General features: G+C 39.1%; 1 protein-coding gene across 1 annotated transcript in view; it reads left to right on the forward strand.

Moving 5' to 3' along the window:
• Nucleotides 1-26,136, forward strand: part of DOCK3 (dedicator of cytokinesis 3) — a 391,142-nt gene that overhangs the window by 9,194 nt on the left and 355,812 nt on the right. The window contains exon 2 of the mRNA XM_007451883.1: nt 5,234-5,317. Within this exon, the coding sequence (XP_007451945.1) occupies nt 5,234-5,317 (84 nt within the window). The remainder of the gene's footprint in view (nt 1-5,233; nt 5,318-26,136) is intronic.

Consider the following 26,136-nt stretch of genomic DNA (forward strand, 5'->3'; position numbering starts at 1 on the left):
GCCTGTTCTCTAGCATCTGGCAGTGTTCTCCACCGGATTTACCCAACCACCACGGGGCAAAGAGGAGGCTGTTGATGCTGCCCGAGAGGGCAGGCTCTCCGGGGTATAGAGCGAGGTGGAGGAGGGTAGAAAGTGGATCTCAGGGTCAAACAAATCTTGCAACATCATATGGATCATGCATTTCTTCCCTCTCATCTCACAGTCCTTCCCCTGCCACCACCAATGAAATGATAAATTCTTTGTAGGTGGAGATTATTTTCTTTTTAAAAAATTTTTATTTTATATTGGAGTACAGTTGATTAACAATGTTGTGTTAGTTTCAGGTGTACAGCAAAGTGATTCAATTATACATATATATGTATCTATTCTTTTTCTAATTCTTGAAGCTCGCAGTGACCAGTAACTTCTAATGTACCTGACAGACAGAGGAGAATAGAGTGAAACAGTCTATAACTAATAGGTTTATTCTTTGTGATATTCCTGCAAACAGAGTATAGGCCTGAAAGTAGATCCATGATTACAGGGAGAAAGATCTGCTTTCTTCTGAGCCTCTTGCTTTTCTAGCAAATATAATTTTTTTCTTTTCTACTTATACATTAATTTAAAAAATCACTTGAAAGCCAGTCTTGAATGAAGATAGTTATTAAAGTGGAAAGTTTACATATGTTCTCTGAATAGGCATGAAACACCCAATTTCAAACAAGGAAAGCCATTGGTAATTTTAATGTTCTTGTCAATTAGTGACAGAGGTTAGGAAGACAGGAGTGATGAATGCTTTGGAGATTGAAATAATAGCAAGGCCCTTGATAAAGAATTTGTTAGGGAGTACATAGAGGATCTGGTGAAGTTAAATTCCTAAATGCTAATGCAATTCATTGTAGTTTTACTATAAGCCATGGCTCAGAGATTGCATACTTTTGACCTTAGGACACTTGGCTCATTGTTAGTATGTGGGTGCCTGCAAGGATTTGAGAGACGCTGGAACATGATTTTTTCTCCACTGTGATGAAGGGTTCAACCCAGTAAATCCTAGAGAAGACCATTTTTCCCCACTTGGTACTTAAAGGAGGATGCTGTTGAGTATTTGCTGTTTCTTAACATTTTCCAAATCTGTATGGCATTAAATGGTAGAAGTTGGTCTAACTGCTTTGTTATGTGTTTGTTCAGAATTTTGTTTTCCGTGGGGAATTTACAGCAGAAGGTTGAATAATGCTACTACTATTTAGAAATATAGCCAAATACTTTAATAAGAACATACTAATTACCAATGTCTTAGTCCAGTTCAGACTGCTATAACAAAAGTATTATAGACTGGGTAGCTTAAATAACAGACATTTATTTCTTGTAGTTCTAGAGGCTGAAAGGTCTGAGATCAGGGTGCTAGGATGGTCAGGTTTGGATAAAGGCCCTTGTCAGGGCTGCAGACTGCCGACTTCTGTGTCCTCACATTGTGAAAGGGGAGGGGGATCTCTCTGAGATCTTGATTTGTAAGTGCACTACTCCCATACATGAAGGAACCACTTTGATGACCTAATCACCTCCCACAGGCCCCATTTCCAAATGCCATCATACTGGGGATTACGTTTCAACATAGGAATTCTGGGGGGACACAAGTGTTATCTTTAGTAACCAGTAAGCAAATTTGATATCTTCAGTAGAGATTAAATATATACATATATATGTACGCATTCAAATAGGCTCATGCTATTCACACACACGCACACAATTTTATAGCTTGGGCTTTTTTTTTTTAACAATGGAAAGGCTGATATTAGGTAGTATATGTTCCTCTGTTTCATCCTTTACATTTTTATGCACATTGTAGAATCAGTTTATTGATTTCCACAAAATGTCTATTGGGATTTTGGTTGAGATTGCATAGAATCTAATGATCAACTTGGGGAAAATCTGTATCTTTATACTGTTGAGTCTTGGAATTCATGAATAGGATGTATGCCTTCATTTATTAGACTTTTACTATATCTAATGTCATATAGTTTTCTGTATAGAGTTCTTCCATATGTCTCTTATATTTATTTATAGTTACTTGACATTTAAAAAAAAATTAATTAATTAATTAATTTTGGCTGTGTTGGGTCTTCATTTCTGTGCGTGGGCTTTCTCTAGTTGCGGTGAGCGGGGACCACTCTTCATCGCGGCGCGCAGGCCTCTCACTATCGCGGCCTCTCTTGTTGTGGAGCACAGGCTCCAGATGCGCAGGCTCAGTAGTTGTGGCTCACGGGCCTAGTTGCTCCGCAGCATGTGGGATCTTCCCAGACCAGGGCTCGAACCCGTGTCCCCTGCATTAGCAGGCAGATTCTCAACCACTGCGCCACCAGTGAAGCCCTACTTGACATTTTTGATGCTGTTATAAATTGTATATTTCTAAAACATTTCATTTTCTAGTTGTTTGTTCCTGTATAGACTTAAAAAAATTCATATTGTATCTAGTGACCTTGCTACACATTGACATATTTTCTGTGTTGGTTTATGTCTAGGTTCTTTGGGATTTTTTCAGACCTGCAGATAATGATACTATTATTTCTTTGTTTCTAATCATTATACCTTTTATTTCTCTTTCTGCTTTATTTGCACAGGGTGGCCCTTCAGTGTAATGTTGAATAGAAATGGTAGTGGACATGCTCTTCTTATTCCTAACCTTAGTGATAAAATGCTATTTCACTAATATATATGATGTTTGCTATAGATGCATTGTACATAACCTTCATCATATTAAGGAAGTTCCCTTCTATTCTTAGATTATTAAGAATTTTAGTCACGAGTAGATGTTGAATTTTATCAAATGCCTTTTCTGCATTTATGGATATGATCATGTGATTTTTTTTCCCCCTTTATTGATTTTTTTAATATTAAACCAGTTGTGCTCTGGAATAAGCCCAAATTGGTCATGGTTATTCTTTTTATATATAGTTGGATTTGATTTGCTATTTATTTATTTATTCATTCATTCATTCATGCATGAATGCATGACCACATGGCTTGTGGGATCTTAGTTCCCCGACCAGGGATCGAACCTGGGAATCATGGCAGTGAAAGTGCCGAGTTCTAACCACTGTACCACCAGGAAATTCCCAGTTTGCCTTTTATTTTTATTTATTTATTTATTTTTAACATTTTTATTGGAGTATAATTGCTTTACAATGGTCTGTTAGTTTCTGCTTTATAACAAAGTGAATCAGTTATACATATACATATATCCCCATATCTCTTCCCTCTTGCGTCTCCCTTCCTCCCACCCTCCCTATCCCACCCTTCTAGCTGGTCACAAAGCACCGAGCTGATCTCCCTGTGCTATGCACCTGCTTCCCACTAGCTATCTATTTTACATTTGGTAGTGTATATATGTCCATATATACACTAACACTCTCTCACTTTGTCCCAGCTTACCCTTCCCCCTCCCCGTGTCCTCAAGTCCATTCTCTAGTAGGTCTGCATCTTTATTCCCGTCTTGTCCCTAAGTTCTTCGTGATGTTTTTTTTTTTTTTAGATTCCATATATATGTGTTAGCATATGGTATTTGTTTTTCTCTTTCTGACTTACTTCACTCTGTATGACAGACTCTAGGTCCATCCACCTCACTACAAATAACTCAGTTTTGTTTCTTTTTATGGCTGAGTAATATTCCATTGTATATATGTGCCACATCTTCTTTATCCATTCATCTGTCGATGGACACTTAGGTTGCTTCCATGTCCTGGCTATTGTAAATAGAGCTGCATATGCCCAGTAGTGGGATTGCTGGGTTGTATGGTAGTTCTATTTTTAGTTTTTTAAGGAACCTCCATACTGTTCTCCATAGTGGCTGTATCAATTTACATTCCCACCAACAGGGTAGGAGGGTTCCCTTTTCTCCACACCCTCTCCAGCATTTATTGTTTGTAGATTTTTTGATGATGGCCATTCTGACTGGTGTGAGATGATATCTCATTGTAGTTTTGAGTTGCATTTCTCTAATGATTAATGATGTTGAGCATTCTTTCACGTGTTTGTTGGCAATCTGTCTATCTTCTTTGGAGAAATGTCTATTTAGGTCTTCTGCCCATTTTTGAATTGGGTTGTTTGTTTTTTTTTAAAGATTTTCTATCTGTGATCATGAGACAGATTGGCCTGTAACTTTCCTTTCTTATAATGTCTTTGTCAGCTTTTATTTTCATGCTAAGTTAAAAATGAATTCTCTTTTCCCTATTTCCTGGAGGGACTTATTTGTGGTTGGTGTTTCTTCTCCAGATGTTTGGACAAATTCGCTGGTAGAGTAGTCAGGACTTGTTATTTCATTTGTGGGAAAATTTTAATTACAGATTCACTTTTGTTTAATAGATACAGGACTATTCAAGTTTTTAACTGCTCTGTCAGTTTTTGTAAAGTTGATCTTTCTACAAATTTATCCATCTATTCTAAATTTTCTAATTTTTTGTTATAAAGTTTTATCTAATGTCCTTTTATACATCATTTAATTATTACATTATTGTTTTTATTGGTGATACTGATAATTTATACCTTTTCTCTCTCTCTTTTTTTTTTTTTGATCAGTCTTGCTTACGTGTCTATCAGTGTTAGTGTTTTCAAAGAACTAATTTTAGATTATAAGGCTTGATATATGATAGTGTACATCCTTTAAGATTGACAAGCCTTTTCTTGGTTCTTTGTATTATGTAAATTTTAGAATCATTTTAACAGTTTTCTGAGAATAAAAGTATGTGGGATTTTGATGAGTATAGATTTTCTCTGTTGTACATTTGCTTTTTACTTCATTAATTTTTGTTTTATTGTGGGGATTCTGTTTTTCAAAGCATAATCATTTATTTGGTGATCCTTTTAAAAATATCTATTTGTCTGTTTATAGTAGATAATAAGCTTCTAATGATCATTTTTTCTTAATTGATACATACTTGCCCAGAAAGAACAGGCAAACACAAGATATGCTGAGGGGGAGAGAGAGGGAGACTCTGTTTACAGAAATGTTTTCACATACATGCATGCATGCACACACCTCTAAGTAATAGTGATTTTGCTAAAGTATACCTCAGTGTTCTGAACCATTTAATATTACCTTTCAAAATATAGATTAAGTTGAAAGGGACTCACATATTTGAAAAATGAATGAGAAGGGAGAGCATATGCTTAAGAAAATTTAGTGCTAAATTTCATCGACACTGACCCTGTCTCACTATTTTAAAATGCTAATTGACATGTTTATCCTTTTTTTTTTTAGTGATATGCAGCTTTCGAGGATCGGTCCCTCAAGGATTGGTCTTAGAAATAGGAGAAACAGTCCAGATTCTTGAAAAATGTGAAGGTAAGTGGACCCATAAATTGTAAAACGCAAATGGTGATCATTTTTGGCAGTATGATATGCATTTATTTTGTGGTATGAGGTTATAAGCAATCATTTTGAAGCTGTAATTAATCACATTATGATACACTGCTATAAAATCATTCCTGATCTGTGTTCAGCATAAAGGATGAGCTATTTTGGCTCTAATCTAGTAGTGACAAATAACTATTGTTGGCTGTCAGAAAATGATTTTTTTTTAATTTTTAAATTTTATTTTATTTATTTTTTTTATACAGCAGGTTCTTATTAGTCATAAATTTTATACACATCAGTGTATATATGTCGATCAGAACATGATTTTTACATACTATATCAAATGCTTATTTTTGATTTCCTACGATCAAATAGATAATATTTCGCTACTGATTATCTGCATTTGAATAGAATTGAACTGTAATCACTTCATTTTTATGTTTCTCTCTGATTGGCTGGACATGATCAGTCATAATTAAAGCAAGGCAGTAAATGTGCTCAAATGAAGTTTGGCCTGACTGTCTTCTTCTGTGACATTTGGGTATTTCTGCTATAATATTTATGCATTATTGAAAAATATCACATTCTTCAAAATTATGCACTGAAGTCAGCAAGATATGTGGAAAAAATATAGGTCCGGAGAAATCACCCACAATCAGAGCATGGACAAAAACAAAATTGATACCAAAATTGATAGCAGTTCAGCATGAGTAGAAGCCACCTCAAATTATATAACAGAGTAGAAATGTTGCTATGTGGGCATGGAGATAGTACACATGGAAGTTGAACTCTGATCCAGTTACTGTTCAGATGGGTATGGGAGTAACCTACTATGACCCAGGAACTGTTTAAGTTGGGGAGTACACTTTTCTGGAAAGGGAGCTGTAGTGCAGGATGCATTTTAATGATTTTCTTAAAGCAGAAGTATAAATAAAAACCCCTTCATGATAAAAAAACTCTCAGCAAAATAAGAAGAGAAGGGAGTTTTCCTAATCTGATAAAGGATATCTAAAAGCCTACAGCAAACATCATATTCAGTAGTGAAATATTGAAAGATTTCCAACTGACATCTAGAAATGAGACTATTATAAATTAAGACATTGTGGTTTGGGGGCAAAGACAGAATAATGAAACAGAGGGTCCAGAAATAGACCATCATGTTTATCATCCAGTGATATATGAAAAAGGTGGTATTGCAGTGCAGTGGGGAAATGATGTCCTTTACAATAAGTGATGCTGGGCTGATTGGAATGAAAAATGATGGCCTAGTCAATAAATGGTATTGGGTCAATTTTGAAACCAATGAATCGTGAACCTGACTTCACAGCATATGCTCCATATTCAATTCCAGATGGATGGTAGAATGTGAAATGTAAGACAGTCATGCACCTTAAAGGAAGCATAGGAAAATACTCTTTTTAACCTAGGGGTAGACAAAGATTTTTTATTGATAAGTTGTACTTTATTAAAATGAAGATATGTTGTTCAAAAGATATAATTAAGGAGAGGGAGAAGACAAGTCACAGAGTGAAAGAGCTATTTGATAAAGGACTTGTCTTCACATGGTGTTTGTCTTTCTCTTTCTGACTTATTTTGCTTACTATGATAATCTCTAGGTCCATTCATTTAGCTGCAAATGGCATTATTTCATTCTTTTTTATGGCTGAGTAATATTCCATTGTATATGTATACTACGTCTTCTTTATCCATTCATCTGTTGGTGGACATTTAGTTTGTTTCCATATCTTGGCTATTGTAAGTAGTGCTGCTGTGAACATAGGGGTACATGTATCTTTTTGAATTATGGTTTTCTCCAGATACATGCCCAGGAGTGGGATTGCTGGATCATATGGCAACTCTACTTTTAGTTTTTTGAGGAAGCTCCATACTGTTCTCCATAGTGGCTGCACCAGTTTACATTCCCACCAACAGTGTAAGAGGATTCCCTTTTCTCCACACCCTCTCCAGCATTTGTCAGACATCTTTTCTGACTTCACTGGTATGAAATTAGGAATTATCTATAAGAAGAAAACTGAGGGCTTCCCTGGTGGCACAGTGGTTGAGAGTCCGCCTGCCGATGCAGGGGACGCGGGTTCGTGCCTGGTCTGGGAGGATCCCATGGGCCACGGAGCAGCTGGGCCCGTGAGTGATGGCCGCTGAGCCTGCGCATCCGGAGCCTGTGCTCCGCAGCAGGAGAGGCCACACAGTGAGAGGCCCATGTACCGCAAAAAAAAAAAAGAAGAAAACTGAAAGAAAAAAAAACCCCCACAAACATATGGAGACTAAACAACATGCTACTAAACAATCAATCGGTCATTGAAAAGTCAAAGAGGAAATCAGAAATTACCTGGAGACAAGTGAAAATGGAAACACAGTTATCCAAAATCTGTGGGATGGGGCTTCCCTGGTGGCGCAGTGGTTGAGAATCTGCCTGCCAATGCAGACGACACAGGTTCGAGCCCTGGTCTGGGAAAATCCCACATGCCATGGAGCAACTGGGCCCGTGAGCCACAATTACTGAGCCTGCGCGTCTGGAGCCTGTGCTCCGCAACAACAGAGGCCGCGATAGTGAGAGGCCTGCGCACCGCGATGAAGAGTGACCCCCACTTGCCACAACTAGAGAAAGCCCATGCACAGAAATGAAGACCCAACACAGCCATAAATAAATAAATAAATACATTGTGTATTATTAAAAAAAAAAAAAAAAATCTGTGGGATGAAGATAAAACAGTTCTAAGAGGGAAGTTCATAGTGATACAAGCCTACTTCATGATACAAGAAAAATCTCAAACAATCAAAATGTACATTTAAAGAAACTAGAAAAAGAAGAACAAGCAAAGCCCAAGGTTAGTAGAATAAAGGAAATAAAAGATCAGAGTGGAAATAACTGAAATAGAGACTAAAAAACAATAGAGAAGATCAATGAAACTAAGAGTTAGTTCTTTGAAAATATATACAGAATTGATAAACATTTAGTTGGATGCAGCAAGAAAAAAGGAGACAGGGCCCCAATAAATAAAATCAAGGATAAAAGAGGAGAAGTTACAACCAACACCATACATACAGAAGATCATAAGCAATTACTATGAACAATTATACACTAATAAAATGGATAACATAGGAGAAATGGATAAATTCCTGGAAACGTACAAATTCCCAAGACTGAATCAGAAAGAAATAGAAAATACGAACAGACTGATTAACAGTAATGAAATTGAATCAGTAATAAAAAACTTCCAACAAGCAAAACTCCAGGACCAGATGGCTTCACAGGTGAATTCTACCAAATATTTAAAGAATAGTTAACACTTTTATTTTTCAAACTATTCAGAAAAATCAGTGAGGAAGGAACACTTCTGAACTCATTCTATGAGGCCAGCACATCCTGATAACAAAACCAGAGACATCACACACGCACACAAAATTACAGGCCAGTATCACTGATGAATATAAATGCAAAAATCTGCAACAAAATATTATCAAATCAAATTCAACAATACATTAAAAGGATCATACACCATGATCAAGTGGGATTTATCCCAGGGTTGCAAGGATGGTACAATATCTGCAAATCAATCAACAAGATACACCACATTATCAGATTGAAGAATAAAAATCATATCGTCTCAATAGATGCAGAAAATGCATTAGCCAAATTCAATGTCTGTTTATGACAAAAACTGTCAACAGAGTAGGTATAGAGGGAACCTACCTCAATATAATAAAGGCCATACATATATTAAATCCCACAGGTAACATCATACCCAATGGAGAAAGTCTGAAGGCTTTTGCTCTAAGATCAGGAGTAAGACAAGGATGCTTACTTTCACCACTTTCATTCAACATAGTATTGGAAGTTATTGCCACAGCAGTTAGGCAAAAAAACAAAAACAAAAAAAGGAATCAGAATTGGAAAGGAAGAAATAAAACTGTCATTGTTTGTAGGTGGCATGATACTATATATAGAAAACCCCAAAGATTTCACAAAAAAACTGTTTTTCAGGGCTTCCCTGGTGGCGCAGTGGTTGAGAGTCCGCCTGCCAATGCAGGGGACACAGGTTCGTGCCCCGGTCCAGGAAGATCCCACAGGCCGCGGAGCGGCTGGGCCCTAGAGCCATGACCACTGAGCCTGCACGTCCGGAGCCTGTGCTCCTCAACGGGAGAGGCCACAACAGTGAGAGGCCCGTGTACTGCAAAAACAAACAAACAAACAAAACTGTTATTCAGTAAGTGAATTGTTATTCAAAAACTGACTTCAGTAGGTGACTTCAGGAAAATTGCAGTATACAAAATTAATGTATAGAGGTCTGTTGCATCTCTCTATTTTAACAACGAACTATCAGAGGAATCAACAAAGTGATCCCATTTATAAATGCATCAAAAAGAGTAAAATACCTAGGAATAAATTTAACCAAGGAGGTGAATGACCTGTACTCTGAAAACTATGACATTGATGAAAGAAAGTGTAGACAAGACAAGCAAATGGAAAGATGTACTATGTGCATGGATTGGACAAATCAATATCATGAAAATGACCATACTGCCCAAGGCATTCTACAGATTCAGTGCAGTCCCTATCAAAATACCAAAGGCATTTTCACAGAACTAGAACAGATAATCCTAAAATTTGCATGGAACCACAAAAGACCCTGTATAGTCAAAACAATGTTGAGAAGGAAGAACAAAGCTGGAGGTATCATGCTCCCAGGCTTGAAACTGTACTACAAAGGTATAGTAATCCACACAGTATTGTACTGGCACAAAAACAGACACATAGATCAGTGGAACACAGTAAAGAGCCCAGAAATAAACGTATACTTACATGGTCAATTAATCTATGACAAAGGAGGCAAGAATATACAGTGGAGAAAAGACAACCTGTTCAGTAAATAGTGTTTGGAAAACAGGACAGCTACATGCAAAAGAATCAAACTAGACTACTTTCTCATACTGTATACAACTCTCCCCCCCGCAAATCAGTTAAAGACTTAATTGTAAGACATGAAACCATAAAAGTCATAGAAGAAAATGTAGATAGTATGCTCTTTGACATTGATCTTAGCAGTATTTTTTTTTTTTTGGCGGTACGCAGACCTCTCACTGCTGTGGCCTCTCTCATTGCGGAGCACAGGCTCCGGATGCACAGGCCCAGCAGCCATGGCTCACGGCCCCAGCCGCTCCGTGGCATGCGGGATCCTCCCAGACCGGGGCATGAACCTGTGTCCCCTGCATCGGCAGGCGGACTCTCAACCACTGCGCCACCAGGGAAGCCCTTAGCAGTATTTTTTTGATCTGTCTTCTCAGGCAAGGGAAACAAAAGCACAAATAAACAAATGGGACTACATCAAACTGAAAAGCTTTTGCACAGCGAAGGAAACCATCAACAAAACAAAAAGCCTACTGAATGGGAGAATATATTTGCCAATAATAGATAAGGGGTTGATATCCAAAATATATAAAGAACTCTTAATACTCATTGTCAAAAAAACCCCAAACAACACAATTAAAAAGTAGGCAGAGGACCTGAGTAGACATTTTTCCAAAGAAGACATACAGATGGCCAGCATGCACATGAGAAGATGTTCAACATCACTGAACATCAGGGAACACCGTAATGATACCACCTCACAACTGTGAGAATGGCTGTTATAAAGAAGACAAGAAACAACAAGTGTTGATAAGGATGTGGAGAAAAGGGAGCTATCGTGCGCCATTGATGGGAATGTAAATTAGTGTAGCCACTATGGAAAACAGTATGGAGGTTCCTCAAAAAATTAAAAATAGAACTACCATATGATCCAGTAATTCCATTTATGGGTCTTTATCAGAAGAAAATGAAAGCAGTGTTTTGAAAAGATATATGTACCCCTATGTTCGTTGAAGTACTATTTACACTAGCAAAGATATGGGAGCAATCTAAGTGTCCGTTACTCTGGGATATTACTCAGCCATAAAAAAGAATATGATCTTGCCATTTGTGACAGCATGGATGGACCTAGAGGGTATTATGCTAAGTGAATCAAATCAGACAGGAAAAACAAATATTTTATGATGTTACTCATATGTGGAATCTAAAAAACAAAGAAGAAAAGAAACAAAACAAGACAGGAATGGCGTTTCCCTGGTGGCGCAGTGGTTAAGAATCTGCCTGCCAATGCAGGGGACGCGGGTTTGTGCCCCGGTCCGGGAGGATCCCACATGCCGCGGAGTGGCTGGGCCCGTGAGCCATGGCCGCTGGGCCTGCGCGTCCGGAGCCTGTGCTCTGCAGCGGGAGAGGCCACAACAGTGAGAGGCCCGCGTACCGCAAGGAAGGAAAAAAAACAAAAACAAAAACAAGACAGGAAAAGACTCATGGATACAGAGAATAAACTGGTTGTTCCCATAGGGGAGGTGGTGGAGGGCTGGATGAAATAGGTGAAGGGGATTAAGAGGTACAGATTTCCAGCTATAAAATAAATAAGTCGTGGGGATGTAATGTACACATAGGGAATATAGTCAATAATATTGTAGCAACTTTTTATGGTGATGGATAGTAACTTCTTTTGGTGATTATTTGATAATGTATAAAAATATGAAATCACTATGTTGTATACCTGAAGCTAATATAATATTGTATGTTAATTATAACTCAATAAAACGAAATAAGACAGTTCAGTAGAAAAATGGGCAAAAGGCTTGGATAGGCTCCTCACAAAACAGATATTCTGATGGTTCATAAACATATGGGAAGGTATTTAGTCTCAGTCATCAGGGAAATGCAAATTAAAACCACAATGAGATATCACCACACAGCACTAGCACGACTAAAATTCAAAACACTGGCAGTACCAAGTGCTGGTAAGGAATTGGAACAACTGATACTTCCATACACTGCTGGTGGGAGAGAAAATGGCTTAACTACTTCGGAAAACTCTTTGGCACTATTTACAAAAGTTGAATGTACGGGTACCTTATGATCCAGCATGTCTACTCATAGGTGTAAATCCAACAGCAAAATACATATGTAAAATGTTAGCAGCAGCTGTATTCATAATTGCTCTGAACTGTAAAACAACAACTGCTCATCAGCAGTAGAATGGGCAGATAAATTATGATATATTCAGATAACTGAAAGTGACACAAGAAGGAAAATGAATGAGTTATTGCTACACACAACAATACAGATGAACATCACAGATAGAACCTTTACAGCAGCAGCCAGATGTAAGAGTTCATGCTGTTATGGTTTCAATGAAAGTACATAAAATACAGAACCAGGTAAAACTAATAGCTGGTGATGTTTGTCAGAGAGTGGTTAGATAACCTCTTTTATATCTGGCTTTTTATTTTTTTTAATTTTTATTTATTTTTTTAATATCTGGCTTTTAAAATCAAGAGTGTATCTGTGATATTGTTGTGTGTAGCAGCAATTCATCCATTTTCCTTTATCACATTCAATTTGAAGGTGTGTCTGTGTGTGTGTTAGTGACTGGAAGAGACACGAGTGGCTTTGGGTTGCTGCTAATATTTTATTTACTGGGTGGTGGGCATATAAGTACATACTCTTTGTAAATTTGTTTAGCTGTAGACTAATGATTTGCATACTTATGGATGTTACATATCAGCAAAAAATTTGCTTAAAAACAGGAGATCCTTGTAAAAATAGATAAAAATGTAGAGACAGAACAACATGGATGAATTTAAAAAATATTGTGTTGAACAAAAGAGCCAGATACAAAAGATTACATTCTGATTGATTGTATTTATATGAAAGAACAAGCAACATTACAGATGTATGGTGATGCCAATCAGGATAGTGATTGCCTCTGGGAGAGGATTGTCTGGAAAGAGACATGAGGGAACTTTTAGGGTGATTGAAAAGTTCTGTGTCTTAATGAAATATGGGTGTTATATGTTACGTGGGTGTTACATTTGTCAAAGCTCTGATTTGCATCACCAGCCCCATAGGAGTAGGTACTGGGACCTGTTCTTAGTTTGATGTTCATCTCTGTCCTCAGCAAAGTGTGGGTCCCTGAATCCTGAACTGGCCTTGTCCAAACTCCCCAGGGAATGATGCTTGGTTTTTCTGATAGCGTCGGGGTAGAGGGATGTTTGTCTTACGTTGTGGGCAGAATAAAGAAGAACTGCAGTGTTTTGACTATTTTTCTTAAAGAGTTTCAAGTAGTCATTTTGTTTTCAACCCCATACCACACCTAGACCTTACATTTCCCCCTATTTCCCAGCTTTGTTGAGATATAAATTGATATATAACATTGTATAAATTTAAGGTGTACAGTGTGATGATTCGATATACATACATATTGCGAAAAGTTTATTATTGTAAGGTTAGCTAACAAATATTTTACCTCACATAATTACCGTTTTGTTGTTATGGTGAAAACATTAAAGCTCTACTCTCACAGCAATTGTTTTTTAAGATTTATTTTTTATTTATTTTTGGCTGCGTCGGGTCTTAGTTGCGGCACGCAGGATCTTCATTGAGGCATGTGGGGTCTTTCGTTGCAGTGCGTGGGCTCTTCATTGCGGGGCGTGGGCTTCTCTCTAGTTGTGGTGTGCAGGTTCTCTCTTCTTCAGTTGTCTCACAGCAATTTTTAAATATACAGTACAGTATATATATATATAGTTTTAGCGGTATGTGGGCCTCTCACTGTTGTGGCCTCTCCCATTGCAGAGCACAGGCTCCGGATGTGCAGGCTCAGTGGCCATGGCTCACGGGCCCAGCCGCTCCGCGGCATGCGGGATCCTCCCAGACCGGGGCATGAACTGGTGTCCCCTGCATCAGCAGGCGGACTCTCAACCACTGCGCCACCAGGGAAGCCCCATACAATACAGTATTTTTAACTGTAGTCACCATGCTGTACATTACATCCCTGAAACTTACTCATCTTATAACTGGAAGTTTGTAACCCCTTGACTAACATCTCCCCATTTCTCCTACTACTCAGCCCCTGGCAACTATTGTACTCTGTGTTCCTGTGAGTTTGGCTTTTTTTTTTTTTTCTTTTAAAGATTCCACATATAAGTGAGATTGTACAGTGTTTGTCTTTCTCTTTCTGACTTGTTTCACTTAGCACAGTGCCCTCAAGATCCGTCCATTTTGTCTCAAATGGTAAAATTTCCTTCTTTCAAGTGGCTGAATAATATCCCATTGTGTTTGTGTGAGATATATTTATATCTGTCTCACATTTTCTTTGTTCATTCATGTGTCTGTGGACACAGGTTGTTTCCATGTCTTGGCTATCGTGAGTAATGCTGCAACGACCTGGGATATCTTTGAGATAGTGATTTGATCTTCTTTGGATACATACCCAGCGGTGGGATTGCTGGATTTTATGGTAGTTCTAGTTCTCAGTTTTTTGTGGAACTTCCCTATTGTTTTCCATACTGACTCTACCAGGTTACATTCCCATCACCAGGGCACCAGGGTTCCTTCTCCACATCCTTCTCAGCATTTGTTATCTCTTGTCTTTTTGATGATAGCCATTCTAACAGGTGTGAGATGATATCTCATTGTGGTTGTGATTTGCATTTCCCTGATGATTAGTGATGTTGTGCACCCTTTTATGTACCTGTTGGCCATTTGTATGTCTTCTTTGGAAAAATGTCTATTCAAGTCCTCTACCTGATTTTTAGTCGGATTGTTGTTTGGTATTTGAATTGTATGAATTCCGTATATATTTTGGATGTTAACTCTTTCTCGGATAATATGGTTTGGAAATATAATTGACTCTTGAACAACATGGGTTTGAACTGTAAGGGTCCACTTATATGCCAGTTTTTTCAATAGTGCTTGCTATAGTATTACACAATCCTTGGATGATTGAATTTGTGGATGTGGAACCATGGATATGGAGGAGCCACAATATGGAGGAACTGCATATGTGGAGGGTTGACTGTAAGTTACATGCACATTTTCGACTGCATGGAGGGTTGGCGCATGCCATGTTAAACCCCGTGATGTTCAAGGGTCAGTTGTATTTTCTCCTACTCCAAATGTTATGTGGCCATTTTGTTGATTGTTTCTTTGCTGTGCAGAAGCTTTTTTGTTTGATGTAGTCCCAATTATTAATTTTTGCTTTTCTTGTTTGTGCTTTTGGCACTGTATCCAAAAAATAATTGCTAAGACTAATGTCAGGGTGCATTTTCCCTATTAGGAATTTTATGGTTTCAGGTCTTACTGTTTAAGTCTTTAATCCATATCAAGTTAATTTTTGTGAGTGATTTAAGATAGGGGTCCAATTCTTTTGCATGTGTATATCCAGTTTTTCCAACACCATTTATTGAAGAGACTGTCCTTTTCCTATTGAGTATTCTTCATTCTATTGCCAAATATTACTTGACCATATATTCATGGGTTTACTTCTGAACTCTCAGTTATTCTTTTGTTTTTTGGTTTTTTTTGCCTCCAACTTTGCCCTTTCTCAAGATTGTGTTGGCTATTCAGAGTCTTTTGTGGTTCCATGTGAATTTTAGGATTTTTTTTTCTATTTCTGTGAAAAATGTCATTGGAATTTTGATAGAGATTGCATTGAATCTATAGGTAGCTTTGAGTAGTATGTATATTTTATTAATATCAACTATTCCAATCTATTGACACAGAATATTTTTTCATTTATGTATGTTCTTCAATTTCTTTCCTCAGTGTCTTATAGTTTTTGGTGTATAGATCTTTTACTTCCTTGGTTAAATTTATTCCTCTTTTTTTGTTTTTGATGCTGTTGTAAGTGGGATTGCTCCTTTTTTTCCCCTATCTTTAAAACTTTTTTTTAAATTAAAAAAATAAAAAAAGTCTTTTATTGGAGTATAGTTGCTTTACAATGTGTTAGTTTCTGCTGTACAGCCAAGTGAATCAGCTATATGTAGACATACATCCCCTCTTTTTTGGATTTCCTTCCCATTTAGGTCACCACAGAGCATTGAGTAGAATTCCCTGTGTTACATAGTAGGTTCTCATTAGTTATCTATTTTATACTAGTAGTGTATACATGTCAATCCCAAACTCCCACTTCATCCCACTTCTCCCTTCCCCCCTTGGTATCCATACTTTTTTAAAAAAAATTTATTTATTTATTTATTTTAGGCTGCATTGGGTCTTTGTTGCTGCATGTGGGTTTTCTCTAGTTGCGGCAAGCGGGGGCAACTCTTGTTGTGGTTTGTGGCCTTCTCGTTGCGGTGGCTTCTCTTGTTGCGGAGCACGGCCTCTAGGTGTGTGGGCTTCAGTGGTTGTGGCTCGTGGGCTCTAGAGTGCAGGCTCAGTAGTTGTGGCGCACAGGCTTAGTTGCTCCATGACATGTGGGATCTTCCTGCACCAGGGCTTGAACCCATGTCCCCTGCATTGGCAGGTGGACTTTTAACCACTGTGCCACCAGGGAAGCCACTGGTATCCATATGTTTGTTCTCTAAATCTGTGTCTCTATTTCTGCTTTGTAAATAAATTTCGTCTGTACCACTTTTCTAGATTCCACATATAAGCAATACAATATGATATTTGTTTTTCTCTTTCTGACTTACTTCACTCTGTATGACAGTCTCTGGGTCCATCCACATCTCTACAAATGACCCAATTTTGTTCCTTTTGATGGCTGAGTAATATTTCATTGTATATATGTACCACATCTTCTCTATCTGTTCCTCTGTTGATGGACTTTAAGGTTGCTTCCATGTCCTGGCTGTTGTAAATAGTGCTGCAGTGAACATTGGGGTGCATGTATCTTTTTGAACTACGGTTTTCTCTGGGTGTAAGCCGAGGAGTGGCATTGCTGGATCATATGTTAGTCCTGTTCGTGCTTTTTAAGGGAACCTCCATACTGTTCTCCATAGTGGTTGTACCAATTTACATTCCCACCAACAGTGCAAAAGGGTTCCCTTTTCTCCACACTCTCTCCAGCATTTATTGTTTGTAGATTTTTTGATGATGGCCATTCTGACAGGTGTGAGGTGATACCTTATTGTAGTTTTGATTTTCATTTCTCTAATAATTAGTGATGTTGAGCATCTTTTCATGTGCTTTTTGGCCATCTGTCTGTCTTCTTTGGAGAAATGTCTATTTAGATCTTCTGCCCATTTTTATATTGGGTTGTTTGATTTTTGGATATTGAGCTGCATGAGCTGTTTGTATATTTTGAAGATTAATCCCTTGTCAGTTGCTTCGTTTGCAAATACTTTCTCCCATTCTCAGGGTTGTCTTTTTGTCTTGTTTATGGCTTCCTTTGCTGTGCAAAAGCTTTTAAGCTTAATTAGATCCCATTTGTTTATTTAATTAATGAATTTATTTAATTCATTTATTTATTTTATTTTTGGCTGCATTGTGTCTTCATAGTTGTGCGCGGGCTTTCTCTAGTTGCGGTGAGTGGGGGCTACTCTTTGTTGGGGTGTGTGGGCTTCTCATTGCGGTCGCTTCTCTTGTTGTGGAGCATGGGCTCTAGGCATGCGGGCTTCAATAGTTGTGGCATGTGGGCTCAGTAGTTGTGGCTTGCGGGTTCTAGAGCACAGGCTCAGTAGTTGTGGCGCACAGGCTTAGTTGCTCCGTGGCATGTGGGATCTTCATGGACCAGGGCTTGAACCCATGTCCCCTGCATTGGCAGGCAGATTCTTAACCACGACGCCACCAGGGAATCTCCTATTTTTGTTTTTATTTTCATTACTCTAGGAGGTGGATCAAAAAAGATCTTGCTGCTATTTATTTCAAAGTGTGTTCTGCCTGTATTTTCCTCTAAGAGGTTTATAGTGTCCAGCCTTACATTTAGGTCTTTAATCCATTTTGAGTTTATTTTTGTGTATGGTGTTAGGGAGTGTTCTAATTTCATTCTTTTACATGTAGCTGTCCAGTTTTCCCAGCACCACTTATTGAAGAGGCTGTCTTTTCTCCATTGTATATTCTTGCCTCCTTTGTCATAGATTAGGTGACCATATGTGCGTGGGTTTATCTCTGGGCTTTCTCTCCTGTTCCATTGATCTATATTTCTGTTTTTGTGCCAGTACCATATTGTCTTGGTTACTGTAACTTTGTAGTATAGTCTGAGGTCAGGGAGCCTGATTCCTTCAGCTCCATTTTTCTTTCTCAAGATTGCTTTGTCTATTTGAGGTCTTTGTGTTTCCACACAAATTGTAATATTTTTGTTCTAATTCTGTGAAAAATACCATTGGTAATTTGATAGAGATTGCATTGAATTTGTAGATTGCTTTGGGTAGTATAGTCATTTTCAGAATATCGATTCTTCCAATCCAAGAACATGGTATATCTCTCCATCGGCTTGTGTTGTCTTTTATTTCTTTCATCAGTATCTTATAGTTTTCTGAGTACAGATCTTTTGCCTTCTTAGGTAGGTTTATCCCTAGAATATTTTATTCTTTTTGTTGCAGTGGTAAATGGTATTGTTTCCTTAATTTCTTTTTCTGATCTTTTGCTCTTAGTATATAGGAATGCAAGAGATTTCTGCATATTAATTTTGTATTCTGCAGCTTTACGAAATTCATTGATTAGTTCTAGTAGTTTTCTGGTGGCATCTTTAGGATTTTCTATGTCTAGTACCATGACAGTGGCAAACAGTGACGGTTTTAATTCCTCTTTTCCAACTTCGATTCTTTTTATTTCTTCTTCTTCTCTGATTGCCGTGGCGAGGACTTCCAAAACTATGTTGAATAATTGTGGTGAGAGTGGACATCCTTGTCTTGTTCCTGATCCTAGTGGAAATGCTTTCAGTTTTTCACCATTGAGAATGATGTTTGCTGTGAGTTTGTCATATATGGCCTTTATTATGTTGAGGTAGGTTCCCTCTATGCCCACTTTCTGTAGAGTTTTTTTTTTTATCATAAATGGGTGTTGAATTTTGATGAAAGCTTTTTCTGCATCTATTGAGATGATCCTATGGTTTTTCTCCTTCAGTTTGTTAATATGATTTATCACATTGATTGATTTGCATATACTGAAGAATCTTTGCATTCCTGGGATAAACCCCACTTGATCATGGTGTATGATCCTTTTAATGTGCTGTTGGATTCTGTTTGCTAGTATTTTGTTGAGGAGTTTTGCATATGTTCATCAGTGTTGTTGACCTGAAGTTTTCTTTTTTTGTGACATCTTTCCCTGGTTTTGGTATCAGGGTGATGGTGGCCTCATAGAATGAGTTTGGGAGTGTTTCTCCCTCTGCTATATTTTGGAAGACTTTGAGAAGGATAGGTGTTAGCTCTTCTCTAAATGTTTGATAGAATTCACTTGTGAAGCCATCTGGTCCTGGGTTTTTGTTTGTTTGTGTTTTTAATCACAGTTTCAATTTCAGTGCTTGTGATTGGTCTGTTTACATTTTCTATTTCTTCCTGGTTCAGTCTCAGAAGGTCGTGCTTTTCTAACAATTTGTCCATTTCTTCCAGGTTGTCCATTTTATTGGCATATAGTTGCTTGTAGAAATCTCTCATGATCCTTTGTATTTCTGCAGTGTCAGTTGTTACTTCTCCTTTTTCATTTCGAATTCTATTAATTGGAGTCTTCTCCCTTTTTTTCTTGATGAATCTGGCTAATGGTTTATCAATTTTCTCAAAGAACCAGCTTTTAGTTTCAGTGATTTTTGCTATCGTTTCCTTAATTTCTTTTTCATTTATTTCTGATCTGATCTTTATGATTTCTTTCCTTCTGCTAACTTTGGAGTTTTTTTGTTCTTCTGTCTCTAATTGCTTTAGGTGTTTATTTGAGATGTTTCTTGTTTCTTAAGGTAGGATTGTATTGCTATAAACGTCCCTCTTAGAACTGCTTTTGCTGCATCCCATAGGTTTTGGGTCATCGTGTTTTCATTGTAATTTGTTCTAGGTATTTTTTGATTTCCTCTTTGATTTCTTCAGTGATCTCTTGGTTATTCAGTAGTGTATTGTTTAGCCTCCATGTGTTTGTATTTTTTACACATTATTTCCTGTAATTGATATCTAGTCTCATAGCGTTGTGGTCAGAAAAGATACTTGATACGATTTCAATTTTCTTAAATTTACCAAGGCTTGATTTGTGACCCAAGATATGATCTATCCTGGAGAATGTTCCATGAGCACTTGAGAAGAAAGTGTAATATGCTCATTTTGGATGGAATATCCTACAAATGTCAATTAAGTCCATCTTGTTTAATGTATCATTTAAAGCTTGTGTTTCCTTGTTTGTTTTCATTTTGGATGATCTGTCCATTGGTGAAAGTGGGGTGTTAAAGTCCCCTACTATTTTGTTACTGTCGATTTCCCTTTTTATGGCTGTTAGCATTTGCCTTATGTATTGAGGTGCTCCTGTGTTGGGTGCATAAATATTTGCAGTTGTTATATCTTCTTCTTGGATTGATCCCTTGACCATTATGTAGTGTCCTTCTTTGTTTCTTGTAATAGTCTTTATTTTAAAGTCTGTTTTGTCTGATATGAGAATTGCTACTCTATCTATCTTTTGATTTCCATTTGCACAGAATATCTTTTTCCATCCCCTCACTTTCAGTCTGTATGTGTCCCTAGGTCTGAAGTGGGTCTCTCGTAGATAGCATATGTATGGGTCTTGTTTTTGTATCCATTCAGCCAGTCTATATCTTTTGGTTGGTGCGTTTCATCCAGTTACATTTAAGGTAATTATTCATAGGTATGTTCTTATTACCATTTTCTTAATTGTTTTGGGCTTGTTATTGTAAGTCTTTTCCTTCTCTTGTATTTCCTGCCTAGAGAAGTTCCTTCAGCATTTGTTGTAGAGCTGGTTTGGTGGTGCTGAATTCTCTTAGCTTTTGCTTGCCTTTAAAGGTTTTAATTTCTCCGTCGAATCTGAATGAGATCCTTGCTGGGTAGAGTAATCTTGGTTGTAGGTTTTTCCCTTTCATCACTTCAAATATGTCCTGGTACTCCCTTCTGGCTTGCAGAGTTCCTGCTGAAAGATCAGCTGTTAACCTTATGGGAATTCCCTTGTACGTTAATTGTTGCTTTTCCGTTACTACTTTTAATATTTTTTCCTTGTATTTAATTTTTGATAGTTTGATTGTTATGTGTCTTGGTGTGTTTCTCTGGATTTATCCTGTATGGGACACTCTGTGCTTCCTGGACTTGATTGACCATTTCCTTACCCATATTAGGGAAGTTTTTAAACTATAATCTCTTCAAATATTTTCTCAGTGCCTTTTTTTTGCTCTTTTTCTTCTGGGACCCCTATAATTCGAATGTTGGTGCATTTTATGTTGCCCCAGAGGTCTCTGAGATTGTCCTCAATTATTTTCATTCCTTTTTCTTTATTCTGCTCTGTGGTAGTTATTTCCACTTTTTTATCTTCCAGGTCACTTATCCGTTCTTTTTCCTCAGTTATTCTGCTATTGATTTCTTCTAGAGAATTTTTAATTTCGTTTATTGTGTTCTTCCTCATTGTTTGTTTGCCCTTTAGTTCTTCTAGATCCATGTTAAATGTTTCTTGTATTTTCTCCATTCTATTTCCAAGATTTTGGATCATCTTTCCTATCATTACTCTGAATTCTTTTTCAGGTAGACTGCCTATTTCCTCTTCATTTGTTTGGTCTGGTGTGCTTTTTACCTTGCTTTTTCATCTGCTGTGTGTTTCTCTGTCTTCTCATTTTTCTTAACTTACTGTGTTTGGGGTCTCCATTTCGCAGGCTGCATGTTCGTAGTTCCCGTTGTTTTTGGTGTCTGCTCCCAGTGGGTAAGGTTGGTTCAGTGGGTTTTGTAGGCTTCCTGGTGGAGGGGAATGGTGCCTGTGTCCTGGTGGTTGAGGCTGGATCTTGTCTTTCTTGTGGGCAGGACTACGTATGGTGGTGTGTTTTGGGGTGTCTGTGAACCTATCATGATTTTAGTCATTCTCTCTGCTAATGGGTGGGTTTGTGTTCCTGTCTTCCTAGTTGTTTGGCTTAGGGTGTCCAGCACTGTAGCTTGCTGGGCACTGAGTGGAGCTGGGTCTTAGCGTTGAGTTGGAGATCTCCTGGAGAGCTTTTGCCATTTGATATCACATGGGGCCAGGAGGTCTTGGGTGGACCAGTGGCCTGAACTTGGCTCTCCCACCTCAGAGGCTCAGGCCTGACACCCGGCCAGAGCACCAAGACCTTGTCAGCCACATCACTCAGAAGAAGAGGAAGAAAAAGAAAGAGAGAGAGAGGGAGGGAGGGAATGAAAGAAAGAAAGAATAAAATAATAAATAGAAAAAATATTAGAAATAAAAAAATAAAAAAGTAATAAAAAAAAAGAGAGAAAGAAGAGAGCAGCCAAACCAAAATACAAATCCACCAAAGATAAAAGTGCTAAAAACTATTCTAAAAAAACAAACAACAAAACAAAACAAAACCAAAATGGACAGTCGTAACTCTAGGACAAATGGCAAAAGCAAAGCTACACAGACAAAATCACACAAAGAAGCATACACATACACACTCACAAAAAGAGAAAAAGGAAAAAATTATATATATATATAAAATAAAAAAAGAAAGAGAGCAACCAAATCAATAAAGAAATCTAATGATAATAAGCTCTAAATACTAGACTAAGGTAAACATAAAACCAGAAACAAATTAGATGCAGAAAGCTAGCCCCAAGTCTGCAGTTGCTCCCGAAGTCCACCACCTCAATTTTGGGATGGTTTGTTGTCTATTCAGGTATTCCACAGATACAGGGTACATGAAGTTGATTGTGGAGATAAAATCTGCTGCTCCTGAGGCTGCTGGGAGGAATTCCCCTTTCTCTTTGTTGTTCACACAGCTCCTGGGGTTCAGCTTTGGATTTGGCCTCGCCTCTGCGTGTAGGTCACCTGATGGCGTCTGTTTCCTACCCAGACAGGGCAGGGTTAATGGAGCGGCCGAGTAGGGGGCTCTGGCTCACTGATGCCTGGGGGAGAGAGGGGTATGGAATGCGGGGCAAGCCTCTGGTGGTAGACGTTGCAATAGCCTGAGGCACGCTGTGTGTTCTCCTGGGGAAATTGTCCTTGGACCACGGGACCCTGGCAGTGGCAGGCTGCACAGGCTCCCAGGAGGGAAGGTGTGGATAGTGACCTGTTCTTGCACACAGGCTTCCTGGTGGCTGTAGCAGCAGCCTTAGCATTTCATGCCTGTCTCTGGGGTCTGCGCTGATAGCTGCGGCTCGCGACTGTCTCTGGAGCTCGTTTAGGTGGTGCTCTGAATCCCCTCTCTTTGTACACCCTGAAACAGTGGTCTTTTGCCTTTTAGGCAGGTCCAGACTTTTCCCCGGACTCCCTCCCTCCTGGCTGTAGTGCACTAGCCCCCTTCAGGCTGTGTTCACCCAGCCAACCCCAGTCCTCTCCCTGGGGTCTGACCTCTGAAGCCCAAGCCTCAGCTCCCAGCCCCCACCTGCCCCTGAAGGTGAACAGACGAGCGTCTCAGGCTGGTGAGTGCTGGTTGGCACCAATCCTCTGTATGGGAATCTCTCCACTTTGCCCTCTGCACCCTTGTTGCTGTGCTTTCCTCTGTGGCTCCGAAGATTCTCCCCCACACACTCCCCATCCCTGCCAGTGAAGGAGCTTCCTAGTGTGTGGAAACTTTTCCTCCTTCACAGCTCCCTCCCAGAGGTGCAGGTCGTGTCTCTATTCTCTTGTCTTCGTTTTTCCTTTTTTCTTTTGCCCTACCTTGGTATGTGGGAGTTTCTTGCCTTTTGGGAAGTCTGAGTTCTTCTGCCAGTGTTCAGTAGGTGTTCTGTAGGAGTTGTTCCACATGTAGATGTAGTTTTGATGTATTTGTGGGGAGGAAGGTGATCTCCATGTTTCATTTCTCTGCCATCTTGAAGGCACCCCCTTGTCAACTGATTTTTAATACTGATTTTTGTGTCTTACAGCTTCAGTGAATTTATTTCTTAATTCTAATAGTTTTTCTTTTGTGGAGTCTTTAGGATTTTCTGTATGCAGGATCAGATTATCTGCAGGCCTTCTTGAACTCCTGATACCTTGAATTCCTATGATTTGCTAGGGGTTTGTGTTAAGAATTGACTCTTGTTGGCTTCTCTGCTTGTAGATATGTTTTAGTATTTATCTGTTTGCCTTCAAGCTTCCAAATGTTTTAAGTGATTATTGTCTGCTGGTGTCTAAATTACCTTTTCCTAGACTGTGTAGGTTTATTAATTAATATACAGTTTTTTTACTTACTGTCATTTTACTGAGGTTTTGGGAGAGAGCCGAGATGAAAAATTTTTTTTTTTTTTTGCGGTACGCGGGCCTCTCACTGTTGTGGCCTCTCCCGTTGCAGAGCACAGGCTCCGGACACACAGGCTCAGTGGCCATGGCTCACGGGCCCAGCCGCTCCGCGGCCTGTGGGATCTTCCCGGACCGGGGCACAAACCCGTGTCCCCTGCGTCGGCAGGCGGACTCTCAACCACTGCACCACCAGGGAAGCCCCGAGATGAACAATTTTGTTTAATCTACTTTTTAATGCTAAAACCTGAAATTTAAAATTAAATTGAATGCATATTCATTGAGTTTACTAATGGCGAAACTTCTCATTGTGTTCTTTAATTCTTCTTTTTAATTCATTGAGCATCTTATGGCCATTACCTTGAACTCTTTATTGGGTAGATTGCTTACCTTTGCTTTGCTTAGTTATTTTTCTGGGGTTTTGTCTTGTTGCTTTGTTTGGAGCATATTTCTCTATTCCCTCATTTTGCCTAATTCTCTGTTTTTATTTCTATGTATTATGTAGGTTGGTTACATTTCTTGATCTTGGCAAAATGGTCTTATGTAGGAGTTGTCCTATGTGTCCCAGCAGCGCATTCCCCTGTGGTCTTTAGAGTTATATGCTCTAGGGCTGCATGGGCCTTTCTGTTGTGGCAGGGCCGACTACTGGGGGCACTCTGGTAGGCAGACTGATCTCTGGCCTGGTTGGTTGCCAGTCCCTGCCTAGTGCCGAGGCTGCTGGCCTACTGGTGCACCTGGCTGTGTTTCTTGGGGGTCCTGCACTGGTGCTAGTTTGCTGGTGGGTGTTGATGGGTTCTGGGTCATCTGGCTCTGGGGCCTGGGGGTTCCAAGGTCTGGTGCCAGGTTGCTGGTTGGTGGGACTGGGTGCTGGTATGGCTGACTGTAGTGCCCGGGGTGTCCCAGGGCTGGTGCCAGTTGGCTGGTGGGAAGGTAAGCCCCCAATGCTAACAGGCTAGAGGGAGAACTCCAAATTGGTGCTTGCCAGCACCAGTGTCCTTGTATTAGAACAAACTCCCCAAACAGGGTCCCACCCATGTCTGTGTCCTCATGGGGAAACTCAGTTGCTTCCTTCCTCTCTAGGAGGCTCTCCAAATCAGCAAATGGGTCTGACTCAGGCTCTTTTAAAATTTCTGCCTCTATTCTGGGTCTCAGAGCATGGGAGATTTTGCGTGAGCTTTTTAAGAACAGAGTCTCTGTTTCCTACAGCCCTCTGGCTCTCCCACATGCAAGTCCTACTGGCCTTCAAAGCCAGACATTTGGGGCTCATCTTTTTGCTGTAGGATCCCTGGGTTGGGGAAGCCTGATGTCAGGTTTGGATCCCTTGCTTCTTGGAGAGAACCTCTGCAGTTGTGATCATCTTTCTATTTGCAGGTTGCCTGCCCAGGAGTATGGGTCTTGACTGTACCACATTTCTGCCCCTCGTATCCATCTTGTTGTGGTTCTTTCTTAATATATTTTGTTGGGAAAATCATTTCTGCTGGTTTCGGGTGGTTCTTTCATCTATAGTTGCTGTGTAAATAGGTGTAATTTTGCTGTGCCTGTGGGAGGAGGTGAGCTCAGGGCCTTCCTGCTCCACCATCTTGGCCACTAACAGGATTGGTTTTCCTTTTCTCATCTTGTTCTGCTTTAATATTTAGACCGAGAATCAGAATCAGCATCAACAAAGGAA

This window comes from Lipotes vexillifer, unplaced genomic scaffold (genome assembly GCF_000442215.2).
Source record: "Lipotes vexillifer unplaced genomic scaffold, Lipotes_vexillifer_v1.1 scaffold500, whole genome shotgun sequence".
Taxonomy (NCBI): domain Eukaryota; kingdom Metazoa; phylum Chordata; class Mammalia; order Artiodactyla; family Lipotidae; genus Lipotes; species Lipotes vexillifer.